This window comes from Cetorhinus maximus, unplaced genomic scaffold, assembly GCF_964194155.1.
Source record: "Cetorhinus maximus unplaced genomic scaffold, sCetMax3.hap1.1 HAP1_SCAFFOLD_456, whole genome shotgun sequence".
Classification (NCBI taxonomy): domain Eukaryota; kingdom Metazoa; phylum Chordata; class Chondrichthyes; order Lamniformes; family Cetorhinidae; genus Cetorhinus; species Cetorhinus maximus.
In genome coordinates, this window is record NW_027596400.1 from 222,907 (window position 1) to 245,794 (window position 22,888).

General features: G+C 45.1%; 1 gene segment (V, D, J or C); it reads left to right on the plus strand.

The window, feature by feature from the left end:
- Nucleotides 1–5,459: 5,459 nt before the first annotated feature.
- Nucleotides 5,460–22,178, plus strand: LOC144673736 (Ig heavy chain C region-like). The segment is given in 7 exon segments: nt 5,460–5,566; nt 5,695–6,019; nt 7,248–7,288; nt 19,235–19,531; nt 19,747–20,061; nt 20,686–20,997; nt 21,714–22,178. Coding segments are annotated over 7 exon segments (1,740 nt in total).
- The last annotated feature ends 710 nt before the right edge of the window (nt 22,179–22,888 follow it).

A 22,888-nucleotide genomic window follows, 5' to 3' on the forward strand; every position in this document is an offset into this window, starting at 1 on the left:
CCTGCTTCATAGAATGTGTCCATCAAGATTTCACATCCATCTGCTGGCCAAACTTTGCAATTGCAGCTCCTGTGAAAATGTCGCTGTCAGGTTAGGTCTTTGAAATTATTGTATCAAGAATCCACTTCCCCAGGTGTCACACCACATCGCCTTCTGTGGGAGGTGGTGTCAAAATTTAACAAAATTCAACTAATTGCAGGTGGTCGTGGCTGATTAGCGCACGTTAAAGTCAGCACCAGAGTAAAGCGGCCCAATTCCTGGTGATGTAACTTTGTTCATCTTGATCAAAGGGAGGGATGTTGACCAGGGCACTGTACAGAGACCATGGGAGCATTAATATCCAGCTCAACAAACATAGTGTTGGGAAGAGTTTATTGGTTCATGATACCACCTGAAAGACAGTTAGGGTCATTTTATTCAATAGTTAAGGGCTACGGAGCCTCCCAGGAAGCCAAGGTGCGATCTAAAGTTGAAGCACAAGATGCCATCTTGGTCTGTGTGTGTGTGTGTGTGTGTGTGTGAAGGAGATTGGGAGGGAGAGAAAGAGAGGGAGAAGCAAATCACATTGTTTGCAACTGAATTTCATGAAGATCCTGGACAACCTTCCATCTGTGAAAGGTCACAGACACACAATGGAAACAAAGCCATTTCCGATGTGCTGATTGCTGAGGAGGCCAATTATTGTGAGGCAGGTTCTGCCACAAGTGCTGCACATGAAGCTAGAAAATGTCGTTGTCTCTTCTTTTTTTTCCCGGTGTTAGCCTGGATTACCAAGCCACTGTAGCCACTGGTCCACGTGGTGATTCACGCCAACCCACAGGAGGTGACGCCATTTTCCTCAGTCGTCAGTTAGGTACACTCAGTTGTGATCATCGATATTTAGGACCTTCACTTCAAGCATCCTTGAAGCCGAGCTTTGGGCGTCCCACTGGTTGTCTGCCTCCGGCTCCCTCACCATACAGAAAGTCCTTGTGTATGTGACCATCTTCCATCCTGCGAACGTTGCCAAGACACAAAAACCGCTTCTGTTTGATGAGTTCTGCAGTTTTGGGAGCTCTGCCTTTGACAGTACCACTGCATTCGTGACTTTATCCTGCCAATACATACCCAAAATGTGCAGCAGGCAGTGAACATGGAAATTGTGGAGCTTCATTTCTTGATAACTGTAATTCGTCCATGTTTCACAGCCATAGAGAAAGGTGCTGAGAACGCAGGCCTTATAAACCATCAGCTTGGTCCTAAGGGCCAGTTTGATGTTATTCCAGGGGCGTTTCATGAATCAGCCAAAGGTGGCAGCTGCTTTCCCCATGTGGGTATCAAGTTCTGCAGCAAGGAACAGGCTGCCTGTCACGTTGGAAACCAGGGAGCGGAATTTACTTCCATCGCTTTGTTATTTAGTGTGATCAATGACGGAAATGCAACACATTATCCCATGACCACGGTTTTCTCCATGCTTATAGTCAGGGAGAACAAGTTACAGGCATGGGAGAGACAGCCCATCAGTCTTTGTGGATGAGTTTCCATTTTGATGACAGAGTTATCAGCGTGGAGGAATTCTCTGATCAAGATTCAATGTGTTTATATCTTCGCTTTCAGTCTTATAGATTGTGGAGCTTGTGGTCTGATCGAGTGTAAGTCGACTCCTTCCATATTTACAGGGAAGACAAAGATCAGCAGCACGGAGAAGGTGCCCAACAGAGTGGGGATTGGACACAAGTCTGTTTCACTCCATTCTTCACTCCGAATGTGTCGGAAGTGGAATCATCAATCTGTACAGTGCAGTGCATGTTGTCATGGAAGGAGTGAATGAGACTGAGGCCCTTTAGTGAACAGCCAATTTCCCCAAAAATCATCTAAAGTGGTGCTCTGTTGACGGTGTCCAGCGTGTGGAGCAAATCATGTCCAGAGTATAGCTTCCGATAAAAACATCACATTGTGCTTCAGCATACAACCAGATGAAGTCTTTAAAGCATGACCCGAGCAAAGGCCTTCTCCGTAACTCTATGAGTGAGATATCCTTGTAGATGTTGCAGTCTCACCTGTCGGCTTTGTTTTCAGATAGTGTGTGATTTTTGCATCATTCACCTCCTGTGGAATGGATCTTATCTTTCAGCAGAGAAGTAGAAGGTCGTAAAGGCTGAGAAAGATAAATAATTATCAACACCAATTATTATCAACTCACGAAGGTAAATAATTATCTTCAAGAATTGTCATCAATTCACAAAGATAAATAAGTATATTCACCATTTGGCATCCATTCACAAAGATAAATAATGATATTCACCAACTATCATCAATTCACAAAGATAAATAATTATATTCACCAATTATCATCAATGCAGAAAGATAAATAATTATATTCACCAATTACCATCAATTCACAAGACAAATAATTATAATCAGCAATTATCATCCATTCCACAAAGATTAATAATTGCATGAACCAAGCATTTTCAGCATTTTATTCAATACAAAATATAATTGCGATTCATTTAATATCATTAACATAGATTGAGATCACACTGGCCATTCGATCAGCAAGGAATCAGATCTGTCCCAGAATTCAATGGGAAATGGAATTAAATCAGACCGAGGATAATGAGCAGCTACCCAACAGCCTCTGCGCTTTATTGACAAGTAACCAGCTCATAATCACACAGAAACTCCTGATATATAACTGGAGTGTGTGAGGATTTGTAAAGTGATGGTATAAATAAAACTACCTGGACCTGACTGTAAATTAATGCGGCGCTCCAGTGAGTAATGTCTTGGCTAATTTGGGTGAGGATATGTTGAATGCTTTGTTTTACATGAAAGGACCACATGTTCCAAATATTACAATCCTCCATCCTAAACCAAATTATGTACCCGCTTTCTGTCTGAAAGATGATGATTCCCCATCAGCAGGGAAGAATCATCAGTACCGCAGGGACATCTCCAGCCTTCTCTTGGCGACGTTCAGCTCGATACCCTGGGGATGGAATACATCCAGAAAATCTGGAGGAACTGAAGGTATTGGACTGACACAAATGAAATACTGGACCTGCTTCAAGGTTTAAAGTAGTCAAGCACCAAGATAAGAAGGTAAAACTGTATCTTCCAGACGCGCCTATCGATACATCAATCAATTCATTCACTGATCCCTTCATCAAAATGTTCAGGCATCCAACTATGATTCATTCCCGCATCACTGCAGCCATCCCTCCGTTCTTTGGCAGACGGTGGTGTTGTATTAATGTCACTGGACGAGTAATCCAGAGACCCAAGCTATTCTCCTGGGGACACGAATTCAAATCCCGCCATGGCAGCTGGTGGAATTTAAATTCAACAATAAACCTGGGATTGAAAACTGGTCTCAGTGAAGGGAACCGTGAAACTATATTCGATTGTGGAAAAAACTAATCTGGTTCACTAATGTCCTTTAGGAAAGGAAATCTGCCACTGGACCTAGTCTGGCCTACATGTGACTCCAGATCCACAGCAATATGGTGGACTCTAACTGCCCTCTGAAATGGCCCAGCAAGGTACTCAGTTCAAAGGCAATTAGGGAGACGCAGCAAATGATGGCATTGCCAGTGACTCCCACGTCCTGTGAAAGAGTAAAGGCGCAAAAAAAATCACACAGATTTATATGTTTGACTGTAACAGAATCTATCCTCTCTCTGAGTCCTCTTTGATAATCTGCCTGTAATTATTTCCATCCATCCATCACAATATTATGATGTATTGGAGAGATCCTCCAATGAGCCATTCATGCTAACAGGGTGTCAGAGAAGCTGGATAACTTTTCTTTCCTGAGAGATGGGAACAGTTCACATAAATTCAAAATTTAATAAATAAAACTGACTCCAGTGTTGTTGCTGGGTAGATTTGTTATGAATAGGCCTTGTTGACAATGTTAAGGGTTTGAAGTTGGCTTGCAGCCAAGCGGTCAGTACTGAGGAAACAGATCTTTGATTTACTGCACAAACCCCCAGATGCTTCCTGTAAACAACATTGGACATTCGAGCGTCCCTGACTGCAGCCGGCTGGCTTGCTGCCAAATACTGTGTGGGGCAGATTAGCCTGGATATGAATGAACAAAATGGGATTTAGCCAATCAAGCAATAAATGTTTCTGTCGCACACGAAATACACATTTAAAATGGTGTTTCATCCAAGGAAATATTTTAATGAATGTCGTGTTCACTGAGATTAAACACGATCAGGAAATTGACGTATACCATTTAATTTATATTATTTCTAAGTAAAGGGCATTCCAGTTATTAAAGCCGGCTTATTAAGAATTTCATGAAGTGCGAGATAGCAATGTTGATGGTCCCAATCCCCCAGTCTAATGAGTTGAGTACAATGGCAAAAAAATAAAAGAAATTAAATTAAAAGAAAATCATAGAATTGCCTAAAACCCGCAGGAGTTCCTTGAATGTTCTCCGACTTCAGCACCTCATTTAACCTGAGGGATCTCTTGTACCTGATTAGCGCCGTGTACTGTACAGTTTAATTTGTGCTGATTCGATTATTTAACGGCACCTCTCATAGCTGCCGATAAATGGAGAAATGACCAGTTCATCGCCCGCTTCAGTGGAAGATAAAACATTTATTCTTGTGATATTGTGTAATATGCTGCAAAGCTCTGATATCCTGTGTTCCCAATGCCAGTGAATGGTAGACAGCTAATACAATTAGCTGCAGTGATTTGGATGCTGAAGGATAACTTTGCTGATCCCCGTGTCCGTTCTGATTCATTAACTTCTCTGTCAAAAGTTGATGTAAATTTTACGTTTCTCTGTAAACTTACTGTTTAATTATCAGGCAGGTGGGCTTCTTTTACCGCTAATTTTCAAAGGGCTTTTTTAGGGTCAGGGGCTATTCGAGAAATGCAATGAGAGATATTGTATAATGTGATGAGTTTCTTCTTATCTCCGGACCCAAATTGTACAGCGATAGCCACTCACACTGTAAATAGAACCACTTTGCTTATCCATAAACATAAATCACCAATAATTCCTATGACTGATGATACTTTATTGCTGTAATGAGATAGAGACCCGGAGTTGCTGCAAAACAGACTGACAGTCCCTTTATTCCCTGATAATTTAGTGATTTTTTTTTAGGTTCAGCCTCTTGTGAAGTAGTGTAGAAATAAAGGGACTTAATTTACAATGAAATTAGTTATTTTTATGAACTGATCCTTAACTAGAATTTCACCATTAGAACCATTACAATGAATCCAATCAGCCAAATATCCCGATGCAGATAAAATGTCCACTTTTAACAATAATCCATTGTAAACACTGTTAACAATATTGTAAATATCTGAGTCCATTCTGTTGGGGATGTGGAAGGTGGGGCGTGGATCCAGTCGCCGCGTCCACCAGGGAATCAACAGGCGGCGCCTGGAAACCCGCCCCTTTCTGCCGGGTATTTAAATGCCGCTCACTGGGGCCGGAATCCAACAGTCCGGGAGCTGGTTTGTTCACTGAGTTCTGGACAGAACCATTTTCCCCAAATGACCAGAAGGATGAGGTCGGCGATTTCTCTCAGTTTGCTGCTGACTTTCTTATCCCGTGAGTAGTTTTTATTGTCCAAGTCTCTCACTGTTACTGTCTCAGTGTTAATCTCTCTCTGGAATGTTACAGAGTCAGGAATCATTTCACCAGGATTAATCCTCGGGGTTTTTGATATATTTTTACAGGTGTCCAGTCGGATGTTGTGTTGACTCAGCCAGAGGCAGAGACCGGGCGTCCCGGAGGCTCCCTGAGATTGACCTGTAAAACCAGTGGGTTCAATCTTGGCAGCTACTGGATGAGCTGGATCCGACAGGTTCCCGGACAGGGGCTGGAGTGGCTGGTTAGCTACTATAGTTCATCAAACAACGGCTACGCCCCAGGAATTAAGAATCGATTTACTGCGTCCAAAGACACTTCAAGTAACATCTTCTCCTTGGACATGACCAACCTGAAGACTGAAGACACCGCCATCTATTACTGTGCAAGACAGTCACAGCGAGAGGAACCAGGGCTGGACCCGAACAAGAACAGATCGAGAGAAACTCAACAACTTCCATCATAACCTGACGGTCAGTACTTGTTTTAAATGTAATATTAACTGTATTGATCAGAACCAGACAACAAGTCGCTTCTGACAAAAGTGAAATAGCAAATTTTACAGTAAAACCTAACAAACCAATTGATATAATGGGCTGAGCTTTTGGCTGTGTTTATATTTACTGTTAGCAGTTTCCGCAATTACAGACCTGGATATAATGATCATTTTAATATGTCTGATACTTGGAGGGGATCACTGCTCATTGAGTTTTGTAAATTGCTGCATAAATACTAAACTAGATCAGAAGTAAACGTCTATTTGAAGTGAATATTGAGAGGCAGCACTGAACAGAGAGTGGGTGCAGTTTTTGTGCGGGTGTATTTCACTGTGATCCTACAGCAGTGGGTCACAGTGCTGTGCACAGCAACATCCTCATACAAAAACCCCAGAAGGAGTTTGTTCAAATTGGTGATCACGATCACAACAGGAAAAGTCAAAGAAAATGGGAGCTAAATAAAACAATGGGTATAAGTAATATTGGTTTGTAAAAATATATAAAAGTCTTCCGCTTTGTTTGTGTTTACGGACACGCTAAATCTGCACAGAGGCTTTTAAAGAACTCCAATCACATTTATAAATATAATGACCAGCACAAGCTGAAATATCTCACTGGTTCACTCTTAGGCGAGTCGGGATCAGGTTTTTGGAAAGGGCAGTGAGATTAAATCTCTGTATTTACAGTGAACAGTCTGCCGCAGTATTTGACATGGTGTGTCTCACTGTGATATACTGGATGGCACAGCAGTTACTGTCAATACAAAAACCCCTCAGCACTAAATGAGTCTGCCTGGGTCAGTGCTCGCTTTTGCAATCCTGCTATATTTACAATGAAGTATTATTTCTGTCCAGCACTGCCCAAAAAACGTGGTTTAAGATGGAAAAGCTGTGATAATTATCCATTCATCAATTGGTGAATTTAATAACATGTTCATGTGTTATTCTGTGAATTATAAAACATGAGGATCATTGATGAATAGCTAAAGATATCCACAAACGCAAATATAATTTCGTGAAGATTCATCGTGATCTTACTTTGCCTCTGACTTTTGAATATTTAAAATAATGGTGGATTTCTGTCTTTATCGTGCAGGGACAGTTATTGTATGGCACAGCCCAGGGAATGTAACACTGTGACGCTATGGACTACTGGGGACAAGGGACCATGGTGACGGTGGCTGCAGGTAAGAACCACACATTTATTTAGTAACTGTTTTATTTGATTCTTTGCTTTTTTTTTGTCTATTTTAATAATTCATTCGGCCAATGAAACCTGGATTTGATGGATTCTTGTATGCAGAAGTTTTTACAATGTTTCATGTGATCTGCTGAAATTGAGTTATATAATTCCGCTGTGTCTTGATAAAAAGTGCTGCTGAGGGATTGAGACCCTGGTTGTTGTGATTTTGTGTTTATCTGCTGAGGATACTGTGTGGCCGGGCTACTTGAAATATCTAACGTTTGTAAAAACAGTTTGACGTTTCTGCAATGTTTAACCTCGGTGACATTTAATGGCTGCTGGTTTTACCATCTGTTGCACAAGGGTTTAAATCGGTTTGAAATCAAACCCAATATTAACAAAATATGCTTAAGTTTCAATATTAATTTATTGAACATGTTCCGCCTACTCACAATGCTGTTGACATTATTCCATATTTCTGTTTAGTTTAATTATTCATTCATTTGGTGACGAGCGGTTGTCTGGATTCGATATTGAGATTTTCTTGCAATGTTACATTGGATTCTGTTGGAAGTGTTTGTACAATTGAGCTGCTTCTCCATGAAACGGGTTTCAGCCCCTCAGTGATGTGATTTTGGTGTTTTTCTGCTGAGGATATTGTGTGTCTGGGTGACTTTGAATTAGTAGAATTTATGAAACGGTTTGGCGGTTCTGCATTGTTTCTGCATTGTTTAAACTCGGTGACATTGAGCGGTTACACGTTTTGCGATTGAATCGAAGCAGCCTACGCGTTTGTATCTGCTTGAAGCGCGATTGTAGGCAGAAAACAAACAGGCTTCAGAAATGGCTAAAAAAGCATTTACAGATGTGTTAGAACATTTTGTCTTTATTTTAAGTGATAATTGCAGAATAAACTAAACCATGGATTATGACGCTCATTCAGAACATAATTCGTTACTGCAATCAGAAACTATACAATTACCAAGTTTTCAAATTGTAGAGTAAAATTAATACAATTCAAACAATTATAATGTGGTAATATTTCTCCATATTGACGGAACAGCTTTCATATTACCCTGATTGATCATTAATCGCCTTTCACAATTTTGCTGTGCTCTGTACACAATTAAAATGATCGGGAAAGTTTTTAGGCTGGAAACATTTTGTGATTGTGCATGAAAAACTTTCAGTAAGAATATACTGACTCTACAGAATTGTTCAGTTTCAAAAGAAATTTTGAATTACATTTTTATATCCCTGATAACATTTGCATTGACTTAAAGAGCAGTTTGACATTGCAGTTTGGCAATATGTCTATTCGGTTATTAAATCCTTTCTGTGCAGCCGTAACCACATTATTCAATGTCATTGGGATTTGGATAGCGAGATAATTGTCACTAATCTAATTTTAAACAGTTTACTGGGGGGTGTAATTCGCAGGCAGTAAAGGAATTGTTCTTACATTTTTTTGAAATAGAGATTGACAAGTAAAAGCTTGAAATTCGAACGGATTAATTTAATTGCAAACATTAGCATTAGTTTTGAATTTAATAACAACATCCTGTCTCCCATTGCTGTGCTGTGCACATAATAGAACTATAGGAGAAGAACAGATTATATCTGAGATTCATGCTTAATTCTTATTAAATATTAAATTGAAGAACAAAATCTGGAATCAATTTGCCTGTTATATTTCAGTGGCGCAGATGATCTGAATGAACTATTCTCATCAAATTGTATACAGATCAATTTGGATCTTCTTTCAGTGAACAATAGATTTAACAATTAAATTATAGGGATTGTTATCTAGGAAGCAATTTTATTGATAATAAGTAACTGCCAGGAACATTTGTTTACATATAGCTTGGTTTTAAGACAAGTTTGATTCAGCAAACAGATGATATTACACCTCATCGACAGTTAATGCGATGTGACTCTGGCCAGATTTGAAAGTGTTTCAAATATTCAACTCATAAATTCGTCGTGTGAATTACTCGATCAGAATAAATGGAATTTATGATTCCTAAATCCGTTCAGAAACGCATAGTTTACATTTTTGTCCGTTAAAACAGAGCAGGAGAAGTAAAAATAAAATAGTAAATATTGATCAGATTTAAGTAAAATTGATTTACTTGCCTGAATGTTACCATCTAGTAATTTGAAGTTTATTGTTCAACATTGTTTCAGTGTCAGGTTGATGTAAATAAACCCCAATTATTTCACAAAGTACCAGGAAGAAACAAATTTTCAATTATTGAAAACTATTTTTATTATAAAGTAGAAATCAGCTAACAAGAAAATGAATTGACAATAACAAGATAATTAACTTACAATATAATATCAGTGATAATTAATTCAACATAAATGAACTCCAACAATTAAATAGTATACTGGACATTATAGTGATGCAAAATCTCAAAGGGTGGAGAGAATTTTGAATTGTATCCAAAATGAATTCAGAAAAGAATACTTTTCTTACTCAGCTGTGCTCAGCTCGATAAGGTGTTTCGCCTCGATGTTTTTATTGGTTATATTTATACCTAAAATCAAATCAAATCAGTGGGTAATGGGTTTTCAATGTGAATGTTTCCTGATTTGTTTAATTCTTACCCTGTCATTGAGTCTTTATTACGGACAACCAATTATCCTGAATCTGTGGTATTTGCTGTGCTCTTTTTAAGGGTAACTTAAATCGTACATTGTTTGGAGATTTGAGTCAGACGGAGAATTAGATGGAGTTCAAAGGGAGCTTTGAAATGAAAATCATTTTTCATTTCAAAGAAGTCATAGAATAATTGTAGCAAATTGGCCATTGATCAATTAGAATCAAACAGCTTGAATGAAATGGACAGATTGAACAGATCTATCTGCGGGGAACTCGATTGTTGCACCATTTGTGTCTGTTCTGTTTCTGTGCGCGTGGTCACTGTGTTGGGACCAGGAATCTTCCTGGCTGGTTGTTAACCTTCTGGTTCGCTCTCCTGTATTTCAGGAAGTGCAATTTGATTTATTCCTTCAAAAAACTTGTATTTGTGAGAAATGTGAAAGTTTGACGTTCTGCCCAGGCGCCTCAGAAATGAGATACCCAACCCATTGTGACAGTCAGAAAGGACAATTCAGAAACGACAGACAGACTGTCGAAGGAGGTTTGGTCGATTTTAAGCCAGTGATGTATCTGTCTTGGGAGTGTTCGGTTAGGAAATGCAGAGAGAGTTTTATCTTATTTTAATCCGTGCTGTAGCAGTCCTTTACCTATTTGATTGGACAATGCGGAGGAAGAAATTAGCCTGTATCTTATTTTTAATCCTATCATAGGATGTTGGGGTCGCTGGCAAGGCCAGCATTGTTGCCCATCCTAATTTCCCATCCTTGAGAAAGTGTTGAAATGCCACCTCCTTGAATAGCTGCAGGTATACTCACAGTGCTGTTAGGTCGGGAGTTCCAGGATTTTGACCCATTGACATTGAAGGAACGGCAATATAGTTCCAAGTCAGGATGTTCAGTGTCTTGGAGGGGAACATACAGGTGTTTCCAAGCACCTGCTGCCCTTGTCCTTCTAGTTAGGAGAGGTTGCAGGTTTTGAAGGAGCCTTGGCGAGTTGCTGCATTGCATCTTGTATATGGTACACACTGCTGTCACTGTGCGTCGGTGGGGGAGGGAGTGAAAGTTTAAGGTAGTGGATGGGGTACCAATTCTGTGGGCTGCTTTGTCCTGGATAGTATCGAGTTCCTTGGGGTTTTTTGAAGTTTCACACATTGAGGTAAGTGAAATCTATTCAATCCCAGTCCTGACTTGTGCCTTGTAGATGGTCAGTTTTCTTTGGGCGATAGGTGTTGAATTACTCGCCACAGAATTCCCAGCCTCTGACCGGCACCTGCAGCACAGCATTTATATCAAAACCGGATTGAACCCTCTCCTGGGCATATTTGATGGAACAATGTAGAGAGAGTTTTATTTTATGTCAAAACGATGCTGTACCTGACCCGGAGTATTTGACAATTCAGTGGAGAGTTGGCTTTCTGTTGAATCCCACCCTTGTAGCTGATGACAGGAGTGTACTGGAGGAGGAGTGGGGGCTTTAATCCATATCTTAACTTGTCCTGTTCCTGACCTGAGAGTCTTTTCCCCGCAGAGGTCAAACAAACTGAATCAGCATCGAACTGTGCGTTCTCTAGCCAGATCTGTGAAAATTAGTTGTTCCGTTGCTCGGGTGAAATGACGTACGTTAATTGTTTTTAACAATATTTCTGGAGAGAACATGTATAAATTTTAATGAATTAATTATGTTGAAGCATTTTGAGTATCAGAAAATCATTGAATGTGAGTGACCTGAACTTGAGCACAATTTCAGAACAAACAGAATCAGGGAGTGACAGTGAGGCTCCAGAGAGCAGCGCCTGTTCTGATCTGATCCGAGGCTGCGAGTTATTTAAACGATTGAAATGGACAATGACCAGACTCACGCTCCAAACAACCAGCCGCGGGGGATTTGGGGAAAAGGAGCCGCCATCAAAAACTGAGTCATTGGATTGCCACCTGCAAGGGGAGGAATGAATGACAGAAATGAAAGCATGAGGAGGACATTCGGCCCTTCGATCCTGCCCACCATTCAGTAAGATCATGGCTGATCTACCTCGACAAACTCAGTCTCTTTACCACACACCCTCACTCGCTCACTCTCTCTGTCACGCAGACTCTTTCTCAGACGCCTGCACACACTCACTTACACGCACTCTCTCTGATAGACACACACTCTCTCTTTCTCTCTCTGTCACACACACATGCATACACACACACACACTCTCTCTCACATTCTCCCTCTCACACACAAACTCTTTAACACGCACACACCCTGCCTTTCACACATTGCCTCTCTTTTTCACACACACTCTCACACAGACACTCACATTCTCTCAGACACATACACTCTCTCAACTACACACACTCTCACACACGTGCACCCTCTCTCCCATACACATTCACACTCTCACACATGCACACACTCTCCATTCTCCCTCTCTCACTCACGCACAGACACATAACACTCTCTGACACACACACACATCCTCATTCTCTCTCACGCACACACAGAAACACAAACACATTCCCTCTCACACGCACTGTTTCTCTCACACATGCACTGTCTCTCACACTCGCTCTCACACACACACTCTCTCTGACACACACACTGGCTCTCTCTCTCACACACTCTCACACATTTTTCTACATATCACTCACACCCCTACACTCTCTCTCTCTCTCTCACACACACACACACACACACACACACACACACACACAGTTGCTCTCTCTATCACAAACACAGTAGCTCTCCCTCACACACATTTCTCCGTCTCAGACACTCTCACACTTATACTCTCTATGGCACACACATAAAAACACACTCTCCCTCTCTCTCACACACTGTCTCTCTCATTCTCTCTCTCTCTCACACACACACACATTCTCTATCTCACATATTCTCACACTTATACTCCCTATCTCACTCACACACACACACTCTCTCTCTCTCTCTCTCTCTCTCTGTCTGTCTCTTTCTCTGTCTCTCTCTCAAAAACACATACACTTGCACTCTCTCTCTCTTTCTCTTTCTCACACACACAAACATTCTCACATGAGAAGTGGGCTGAAAATACTAATTGCAGAATGAAAAGCCGTGAAGCTACGTGCATGTTTATTGTTCCATTTCTGAAGACCTGTTGTGTAAAATGAAATTACACAGGTGACATCACTATATTTGTGGAGAATTTCCAAGTGTTGAACCAAACACAAAGGAACACGGAAAGGGGAGGGATGAGGCGGAGACCATGGCCTCCTGGATCCCCAACATGGTGCACACTTGGTGCAAGATGCCTGCGTGGCCCATCCTGGTTTTGCTGTAACCGTCCCCTCCAGCCCCTTCAGTCTGCCTATTCTCGCACTGGCACGGGTTTCTTAAAGAAAGGCATCGGCATTAAAACAGCTGGCCAGCAATCTACACTGCTGCCTGACTTTACACAGCCGGTGTTACTGAAAGCTGATCAATATGGAGAATCGGGACAGGATCGATGGAGAGGAAGAGAAGGAGGTGGAGGTGATGGATCCGAATGGAGAAGCCCCCAGCTCGGCTGTGGACAACAGGCAATGGAAAGCTGAGCCAGAGCAGAAAATCATCCGGAGAAACATCGCCTTGATGAGCCTCCTGCACCTGGGCACCCTCACTACCCACAATCACTCACCCTCACTCACCATCACTCACTCACTCACCCTCAGACCCTCGCCCTCACTCAATCGCCCTCAGTCACTCACCCTCAATCACTCGCCCTCACTCCCTCCCTCACCCACCCTTGCTCACCCACCCTCACTCACCCATGTTCACTCCCTCATCCTCACTCACTCACCCTCACTCCCTCGCTCACCAACCCTCACTCACCCACCCTCGCTCACGCACCCTCACTCACTCACCCAGCCTCACCCACCTTCACTCACCCTCATTCACTCACCATCAATTACTCACTAACCTTCACTCACTCACCCTCACTCACTCAGCCTTCACTCACTCACGCACCCTCACTCGCCCTCACCCACTCACCCCCATTCACTCACCCTCATTCACTCACCATCAATTGCTCACTCGCTCACTCACACTCACTCGCTCACTCACCCTCACTCACCCTTACCCACCCAGCCTCATTCAAACTCACTCACCCACCCTCACTCACCTACCCTCACTCACCCTCGCTCACCCCCACTCACTCACCCTCATTCACTCACCATCAATTACACACTCATTCATCCTCACTCACTAACCCGCACTCATTCACACTCATTCACTCATCCTTCCTCATCCACCCTCACTCATCCTCACTCAAATTCACTCACCCACCCATCCTCACTCACCTATCTTCACTCACACTAAATAACTCATCCATCCACCCTCACACACCCACCCTCACTCACATACCCACCCTCACATACCCACCAACCCTCACTCATACTCTCATCTACCCTCATTCAATCACCCACCCTCACTCACTCATCCATCCTCACTCACCACATTCAGACACCTGTCCACGCTCACTCACCACCCACCCTCATTCACTCCTTCACTCACCCACGCACCCTCATTCACTCAGCCACCCACTCTCACTCAGCCACCCTCACTTTGTCAATCATGCACACGCTCACTCACTCGATCACTTTTCAGGGTGTGGGAGGGCAGGAACTGTGGGGAATAGAGACCTGGAAGCGATGCCTGAGGCCGACCAGTGCCGGAAAGTGGAGCAAGGCCGAATGGAGCGATGAGCATTGGTGGAAGCGCAGAAAGCCTGGGGAAAAGGCAGGGAGGCAGGGGAAAGGGCAGAGAGGCGGGGGAAAGGGCAGGCAGCCGAGGGGTTGGGGGGGAATGGCATAGAAACGGGGCAAAGGTCAGCGAACAGGGGAAAAGGTCAGAGGGCCGGGCGAAATCGCAGACACTCGTGGAGTAAGAGCAGAGAGCTGGAGGAGAAAGGGCAGAGAGGCGGGGAGGAAAGGGCAGAGAGTCGGGAGGGGGAAAGGGCAGAGAGGCGGGAGGGGGAAAGGGCAGAGAGGCGGAAGGGGGGAAAGGGCAGAGGGGCGGAAGAGGGAAAGGGCAGAGAGGCGGGAGGGGGAAAGGGCAGAGAGGCGGGAGGGGGAAAGGACAGAGAGGCGGGGGGAGAGAAAGGGCAGAGAGGCGGGAGGGGGAAAGGGCAGAGAGGCGGGAGGGGGAAAGGGCAGAGAGGCGGGAGGGGGAAAGGGCAGAGAGGAGGGAGGGGGTAAAGGGCAGAGAGGCGGGTGGGGTAAAGGGCAGAGAGGCGGGTGGGGTAAAGGGCAGAGAGGCGGGTGGGGTAAAGGGCAGAGAGGCGGGAGGGGGAAAGGGCAGAGAGGCGGGAGGGGGAAAGGGCAGAGAGGCGGGAGGGGGAAAGGGCAGAGAGGCGGAGGGGAAATGGGCAGAGAAGTGGGAATGAGAAAGGGCAGAGAGGCGGGTGGGGGAAAGGGCAGAGAGGCGGGTGGGGTAAAGGGCAGAGAGGTGGGAGGGGTAAAGGTCAGTGAGGTGGGAGGGGTAAAGGGCAGAGAGGCGGGAGGGGTAAAGGGCAGAGGGGCGGGAAGGGTAAAGGGCAGAGAGGCGGGAGGGGTAAAGGGCAGAGAGGCAACAGGGCGAAAGAGCAGAGAGGAGGGAGGGGGAAAGGTTAGAGACGAGGGAGGGAGAAAGGTCAGAGAGGCGGAGGGGGTAAAGGGCAGAGAGGCGGGAGGGGGAAAGGGCAGAGATGCGGAAGGGGGAAAAGGGCAGAGAGCTGGGGTAATGTTCAGAGAGCCAGTGCAAAAGATCAGAGAGCCATGGAGTAAGTGCAGAGAGCTGGGGGAGAAAGGGCAGAGAGGCAGGAGGGGGAAAGGGCAGAGAGGCAGGAGCGGGAAGGGGCAGAGAGGCGGGAGGGGGAAAGGGCAGAGAGGCGGGAGGGGGAAAGGGCAGAGAGGCGGGAGGGGGAAAGGGCAGAGAGGCGGGAGGGGGAAAGGGCAGCGAGGTGGGAGGGGGAAAGGGCAGAGAGGCGGGAGGGGGAAAGGACAGTGAGGCGGGAGGGGGAGGGCAGAGAGGCGGGAGGGGGAAAGGGCAGAGAGGCGGGAGGGGGAAAGGGCAGAGAGGCGGGAGGGGGAAAGGGCAGAGAGGCGGGAGGGGGAAAGGGCAGAGAGGCGGGAGGGGGAAAGGGCAGAGAGGCGGGGGGGAAAGGGCAGCGAGGCGGGAGGGGGAAAGGGCAGCGAGGCGGGAGGGGGAAAGGGCAGCGAGGCGGGAGGGGGAAAGGCCAGAGAGGCGGGGGGGAAAGGGCAGCGAGGCGGGAGGGGGAAAGAGCAGCGAGGCGGGAGGGGGAAAGGACAGAGAGGCGGGAGGGGGAAAAGGCAGAGAGGCGGGAGGCGGAAAGGGCAGAGAGGCGGGAGGGGGAAAGGGCAGAGAGGCGGGAGGGGGAAAGAGCAGAGAGGCGGGAGGGGGAAAGGGCAGAGAGGCGGGAAGGGGAAATGGCAGAGAGGCGGGAGAGGGAAAGGGCAGAGAGGCGGGAGGGGGAAAGGGCAGAGAGGCGGGAGGGGAAAGGGCAGAGAGGAGGGAGGGCAAAAGGGCAGAGAGGCGAGAAGGGGAAAGGGCAGAGAGGCGGGAGGGGGAAAGGGCAGAGAGGCGGGAGGGGGAAAGTGCAGAGAGGCGGGAGGGGGAAAGGGCGGAGTGGAGGGAGGGTGGAAAGGGCAGAGAGGCGGAAGGGGGAAAGGGCAGAGAGGCGGGAGGGCGAAAGGGCAGAAAGGCGGGGGGACAGGGCAGAGAGGGGGAAGGGCAGGGAGGTCGGGCTATAGCGGGGAGAGTCCGTCTAAAGTAGTTGCGAGCCGAGGCCCCAGGCGCCCTGGGCCCCACTCTCCCTATCTCTCCCTCTCTCTCTCCCTCATTGTCTCTCCTCCTCCTGGAATCCTTTCTATTCCCGGGGAAAGGCGCTAAGTGCCTGGGATAGAAGGGAGACAATGTCTCTGTGCGCTTCCCCCCGGCTCCCTGCGCCTTTCTCCAGCGGGTGTTCGATGCCCCTCCAATCACAACCTGTTTGTCTCCCACTTTTACTGCTGATAGGCCCACAAGCCAGCCTATCAGCCGCTAACGGGATAGAAGACACGCCTGTGATTGGAGGAGCAATTGAAGATATGGATATCTTCAACTCCATTTACCCGTTTTACCAACATTTTGAACAACGGCTCCAGGGTCCATAAAGAGGGGCTTCGGGAGCCACAATCCAGCCACGGGACACGGATGGGACAAGTCCGTAATAAAGGAAAATAAGGAAATGGGCAGAGAAGTTGCACAAATATTTTGGCCTTAACGAGGTGGTTGCTAAAATAGCACAGGCATTGGTTTTAATTTTCCAAAATTCCCTAGATTCTGGAAAGGTCTCATCAGATTGGAAAATAGAGAATGAGGCTTTTATATTAATTAAAGGAGGGAAAGGGAAAGCAAGAAACTACAGGCCAATGAGCTTAACATCTGTCAGAACAAAAATGCTGGAATCGATTATTATGGAGTCTATCATGGGTCACTCAGAAAATCCAAATGCAATTATGTGGATCCATCATGGTTTTGTGAAAGGGAAATCATGTTTTGCTGATTTATTTGAGGCCTTGTGAGGAAGCAAAAAGGAACATGAATAAAGGAGAACCTGTGGATGTGCTGTGCTTGCGCTCCCAGAAGGCATTTGACAAAGTGGCACATCAAAGGTTACTACACAAAATAATGGTGTCGGCTGTCACAGTTCAGCATGGGTAGAAGTTTGGTTAGCTAACAGGAAACAAAGAGTTGGGATAAATTGTTTATTTTAGGTTGGCAAGATGTGACAAGTGAAGTGCCATAGGGATCAATGATGCGGCCTCAACTATTTACAATTTATATCAATGACTGAACGAAAGGACTGAATCAATTTGCTAAATTTGCTGATAACACAAAGATAGATAGGAACGTAAATGGTGAAGAGGGGATAAAGGTCAGCAAAGGGACATAGATAGGTTAAGTGAGTGGGCAGAAAAATGAAGATGCCGTATAATGTGGAAAAATATAAACTTGTCCACTTTGGATTGAAGAATACAAAATCAGCATATTATTGAAAGGGAGAGAGATTGCAGAACCCTGCGGTACAGAGGAATGTGGATCCCTTCGTGCATGAATCACAAAAAGTTATAACACAGGAACAGCAAGTGATGAGGAAGGCAAAGGGAATCTTGTCATTTACTACAAAGGGAATAGAATATAAAAATAAGAATGTTTTGCTACAGTTTAACAGGGCGTTGATGAGACCCCGTCTGAATTACTGTGTCCAGATTTGGTCTCATTTAAGAAAGGATATAAAAGCATTAGAAGCTCTTCAGAGAATGTTCATATAAATGATACTGAGAGGTGTTGTCGGTTATCTCATGAGGAAAGTTTGGATAGGCTGGGCCTGTATCCATTGGAGTTTAGAACAATGAGAGCTGATTTTATTGAAACATATAAGATCCTGAGGGAAATTCACAGGGTGGATGCTGAAAGGATGTTTCCCCTTGTGAGAGAAACTAATGATAGGGAACACGGTTTAAAAATAAGAGGTCTCTCATTTCAGACGGAAATGAAGACATTTTATTTTCCTCTCAAAGGTCGTGAAACTTTGGAACTCTCTTGCCCAGAGAGCGATGGAGGAGGAGTCATTAATATTTCCAGGCAGAGGTAGAGAGATTCTTCATTGACAAGGGAGTCAAAGGTTAGCGGAGAGTAGGTGGGAATGTGGAGTTAACGCCACAATCAGATCAGCTATGATCGGAGTGATTGGTGGAGGAGGCTCGAGAGGCAGAATGCCCTACTCCCGCTATTAATCCGCATGTTCATTTGTACATGCGATTGGAAAATGTTGTACTTACTGTAACTGCTATTCAGTTTAGAGTTCTATGGTCATTATATAGGTACCATTGCAAAGGTACTTTCGAAGGGTCATTGCTATTCTTTGTTTTGGGGGGACGTGGAGAGGGGAGGGGACATCAGCCAATTTGAACAGATCCAATTTCCAAACTGCAATGATATGAATGACGAGACAATTTCTCTATCACCAAGTGCTGTTGATTGAGAAATAAATGGTGGCGAAATAATGGGGGAAATCCTCTGCTCTTCCATTTTAATCCACTGAAAGGTACGTCATTCAGATGATATCAAAATGTTCTATTTTAGTCATGGGATAGAGGCGGGAAAAGAGGTGTGGGTTTCTAAAGAGGGAACCGACAGGTGAGGGTCACCAAATGATGGAAATAATAAATGATCAAATGTGGATGTGGGTTTTAGTTGGAATATATTAGGATATGTTTATAGTTATAGTCAAATTTTGAGTTGTTTGGTGACTTAATGTTCACAAATCACAGTGTCTAACTTGTTCAATCGGCCATTCTTTCCCAGCGACACCGTCTCCGCCCACTCTCTACAGCCTGGTCTCCTCCTGTCAGCAACACAACACCGACGGCTCCGTCACCTACGGCTGTTTGGCGATGGACTACTCCCCAGAAATCACTAGCCTGACCTGGAAGAAAGATGGGCAGCCGATGACTGGATTTAAGACTTACCCGTCAGTGAGAAACCAGAAGGGAACCTTCACCCTGAGCAGCCAGTTAACCATCACCGAGTCAGAGGGGGAATGCAGCAAAATCAAGTGTGAGGTTCACTACAGCGGCTCAGCCAAGAGCATTGAAATGCAATGTAAGTGTTGGGGAACCTGTGAGAAACAGAAAGGCTGTGATTAACCTGTACAGGGCCTTGGTTATAACACATTTATAGTGCTCTGCATAGATTTGATCCCTGCAAATTCTAGGGTTAGTGTCTATTAACGGAAAAGAACCTATTAAAATATAGGAATTAATTGTGTCTGTTATCAATTTCTTCTCCCAGAAATGTTTAACCTGTGTTTCTTGAAGGTCCTCCTGACATCTTCCCTCCAACTGTTCTCCTCACCGTGAGTTCCCGGGAAGAAATCACAACCAACAAATTTGCAATCGCCGTCTGTTCAATGGTCGATTTCCGACCAAATCCAATCACCGTGAAGTGGCTGAAGAATGGACAACCCCTGGATTCAGGAATTGTCACCTCTCCCGCCTTTGAAGTGAACGGGAACTTCTCGGCGACCAGTCGGCTGAAAGTCTCCGCTGGGGAATGGTTCAGCGACGCGGTCTATACCTGTCAGGTCACTCACCAAGGGGTCACCCAAAGTCGAAACGCCACCAAGTGTGAGGGTAAGAAATACAAACAGAGGAAGCAATAGAACATTCTGCTCTCCGATGTTAATCAAATCAGGAATTTACTGGAGTTAGTAGAAAGCACGGAACAACTTCTAATTTACTGTCATGTAGTTATTGTTTAATTCCGATGTAAGGGCTGCATTCGGATTGTTCACCATTCAGGATTTTATCACATCACGTCTCTGCATTGACGTCACAGAATGAGTGAGGTGGACTTGACATTAGCTTTACCCTGAGTCAGCTGATCATATTTGGAGACGCAGAAGGTGTCTGGAACCCTTCACTGGTAACAGCTTCGGGATAGAGTGTTGGAAAGTGCATCCACCCTATTTATAAAACAGCTTTCAGTACTGCATTCCAGGGCCCAGGAATGGTACATTTGTAATGGGACTGGGGCAACATAGATTCATGAGAATGTTACCGGGGCTGAACGACTTAAATTATGAGAACGATTTACATAGACCAAGCTGGTTTTCCATTGTGTAAAGAAGAGTAAAGACGATAGTTAGAGGTTGATATGTCCAAGGTGATTTATTCTCCTTCAGGGAGTGAAGGCTGAATACTGCTGTCCTGCTCCTGAAGGTGAAACTTTGGTTGATCTTCATTTCTGTCTCACAGGCCCAGACCACTGCCCCAACGATCCCACAATTACTCTACTGCCACCGCCAATAGAACAGGTCTTACTGGAGGCGACCGTGACCTTAACCTGCATCGTTTCTAATGCTCCTTATGGAGTCCTCGTGTCCTGGACACAAGAGAAGAAGCCTTTGAAATCAGAGATCGCTGTCCAACCGGGAGAGGATCCCGACAGCGTGGTCAGCAACGTAAACATCTCGACACAAGCCTGGTTGAGTGGGGCTGAGTTTTATTGTGTGGTGAGCAATCAGGATCTGCCGACTCCTTTAAGAAGTTCCATCCACAAGGAACCAGGTGAGCGGTGAGATTGAAGCAATAAGTAGTTCAATGTGTCTATTTCCAGTGTAAGTGTAAGAATCAATATTTACTATTCAGTGTATTTATGGTCTACTCCGATTAGCAATTTCGCCAACTAAACGCCCTGGGCCTGTGGACTTTCAGGGGGAAATTGATAAGTAGATGAATGAACAATGAATTGAAGGCTGTGCCATTGGGTTTAGATGAAGCAAGATGGGAGGAGCCTGGTGCGAAGCTGTAACACCAACACAGACCAGTTGGGCCGAATGGCCTGTTTCTGTGCTGTAAACTTTGAGAAGCTTTCTCGTCCAACCCCATAAGTTCTCAGGGAAAAGGATTGTATCCATCTCTGCCCCGAGCTGGAAAACCGGACAGATCCCAAAGATTTTTATTTATTAATTCATGGCATGTGGGCGTCGCTGGCTGGGCCAGCGTTTATTGCCCACCCCTAATTGCCCTTGACAAGGTGGTGTTGAGCTGCCTTCTTGAACCGCTGCAGTCCATGTGATGTAGATACACCCACAGTGCTGTTAGGGAGGGAGTTCCAGGATTTTGATTCAGCTATAGTGAAGGATCGGTGATATATTTCCAAGAAGTGGATAATGAAACCCCTTAATATTCATCACAAAACACGTTTCTCTCACATCTAACCAGCGGTTTCATTGTCTACGAAATTATCCAGTTTATTGACATTTATTGTACATTTTCTGCAGGTAAAAATCTGCGGGAACCGTCGGTGTCTGTCCTCCTGCCCTCGGCAGAAGATGTCTCCGCTCAGAGATTCGTCTCCCTCAGCTGCTTGGTGAGAGGTTTCTCCCCCCGAGAGATCTTCGTCAAGTGGACCGTCAATGACAAGCCGGTGAATCCCGGGAACTACAAGAACACCGAGGTGGTGGCGGAGAACGGCAATAGCTCCTTCTTCATGTACAGCCTGTTATCCATTGCAGCGGAGGAGTGGGCCAGCGGCGCTTCTTACTCCTGTGTGGTGGGACATGAAGCGATCCCCTTGAAGATCATCAACAGAACGGTTGATAAATCCAGCGGTAAACCGAGTTTTGTGAATATTTCCCTTGCACTGATGGACACCGTTAATTCATGTCAATGAGAATCTCTCGGTTACGTTTCAAACTTCAATAAAAAAATAATAAAGTCCTTTTCTCCAATTGTGATTTAAATGCACAATCGCTTAATTAATGTTGTTTTCCACTTTTGCTAATGTTAGAGCTGTTTAGATAAAATCGGATATTTCCAGGGCTCAGAACCAAGTCTTGTACACCCAGTGCTCCTAGCTCAGATACACCCTGGGTTAGAGACAGAGTAAAGCTCATTCATCACGGGATTCTGCAAAATAACATCACCAACTCTCGTCCCACTGAGGGGAAATCTAACAATTTCGTATTTCCGGCAAACAAACTCAGCACATTTAGATCTCGGTGTTGCTGCTTCTCTTATTGTCCATTCCTTTAAAATGGATGCCAGCTTTAAGTTGCTGCATCGCACCCACTGGGAATTGAAGTGAGGGTCACAAAGAAACATGTCTCAACAATTCCCCATCAGAGAGAGGGGAAAGGAAGATTGTTAACCCACTGTACCCCCACTTCCCCAACAGAGAGAGGGGGAAGGGAAATTGTTGACCCACTGTACCTCCACTTCCCCAACAGAGAGAGGGGGAAGGGAAATTGTTAACCCACTGTACCCCCATTTCCCCGACAGAGAGAGGGGGAAGGGAAATTGTTAACCCTCTGTACCCCCACTTCGCCAACAGGGAGAGGGGGGGGGGGGAATTGTTAACTCACTGTACCCCCACTTCACCAACAGAGCGAGGGGGAAGGGAAATTGTTAACCCACTGTACCTCCACTTCCCCAACAAAGAGTGGGGGAAGGGAAA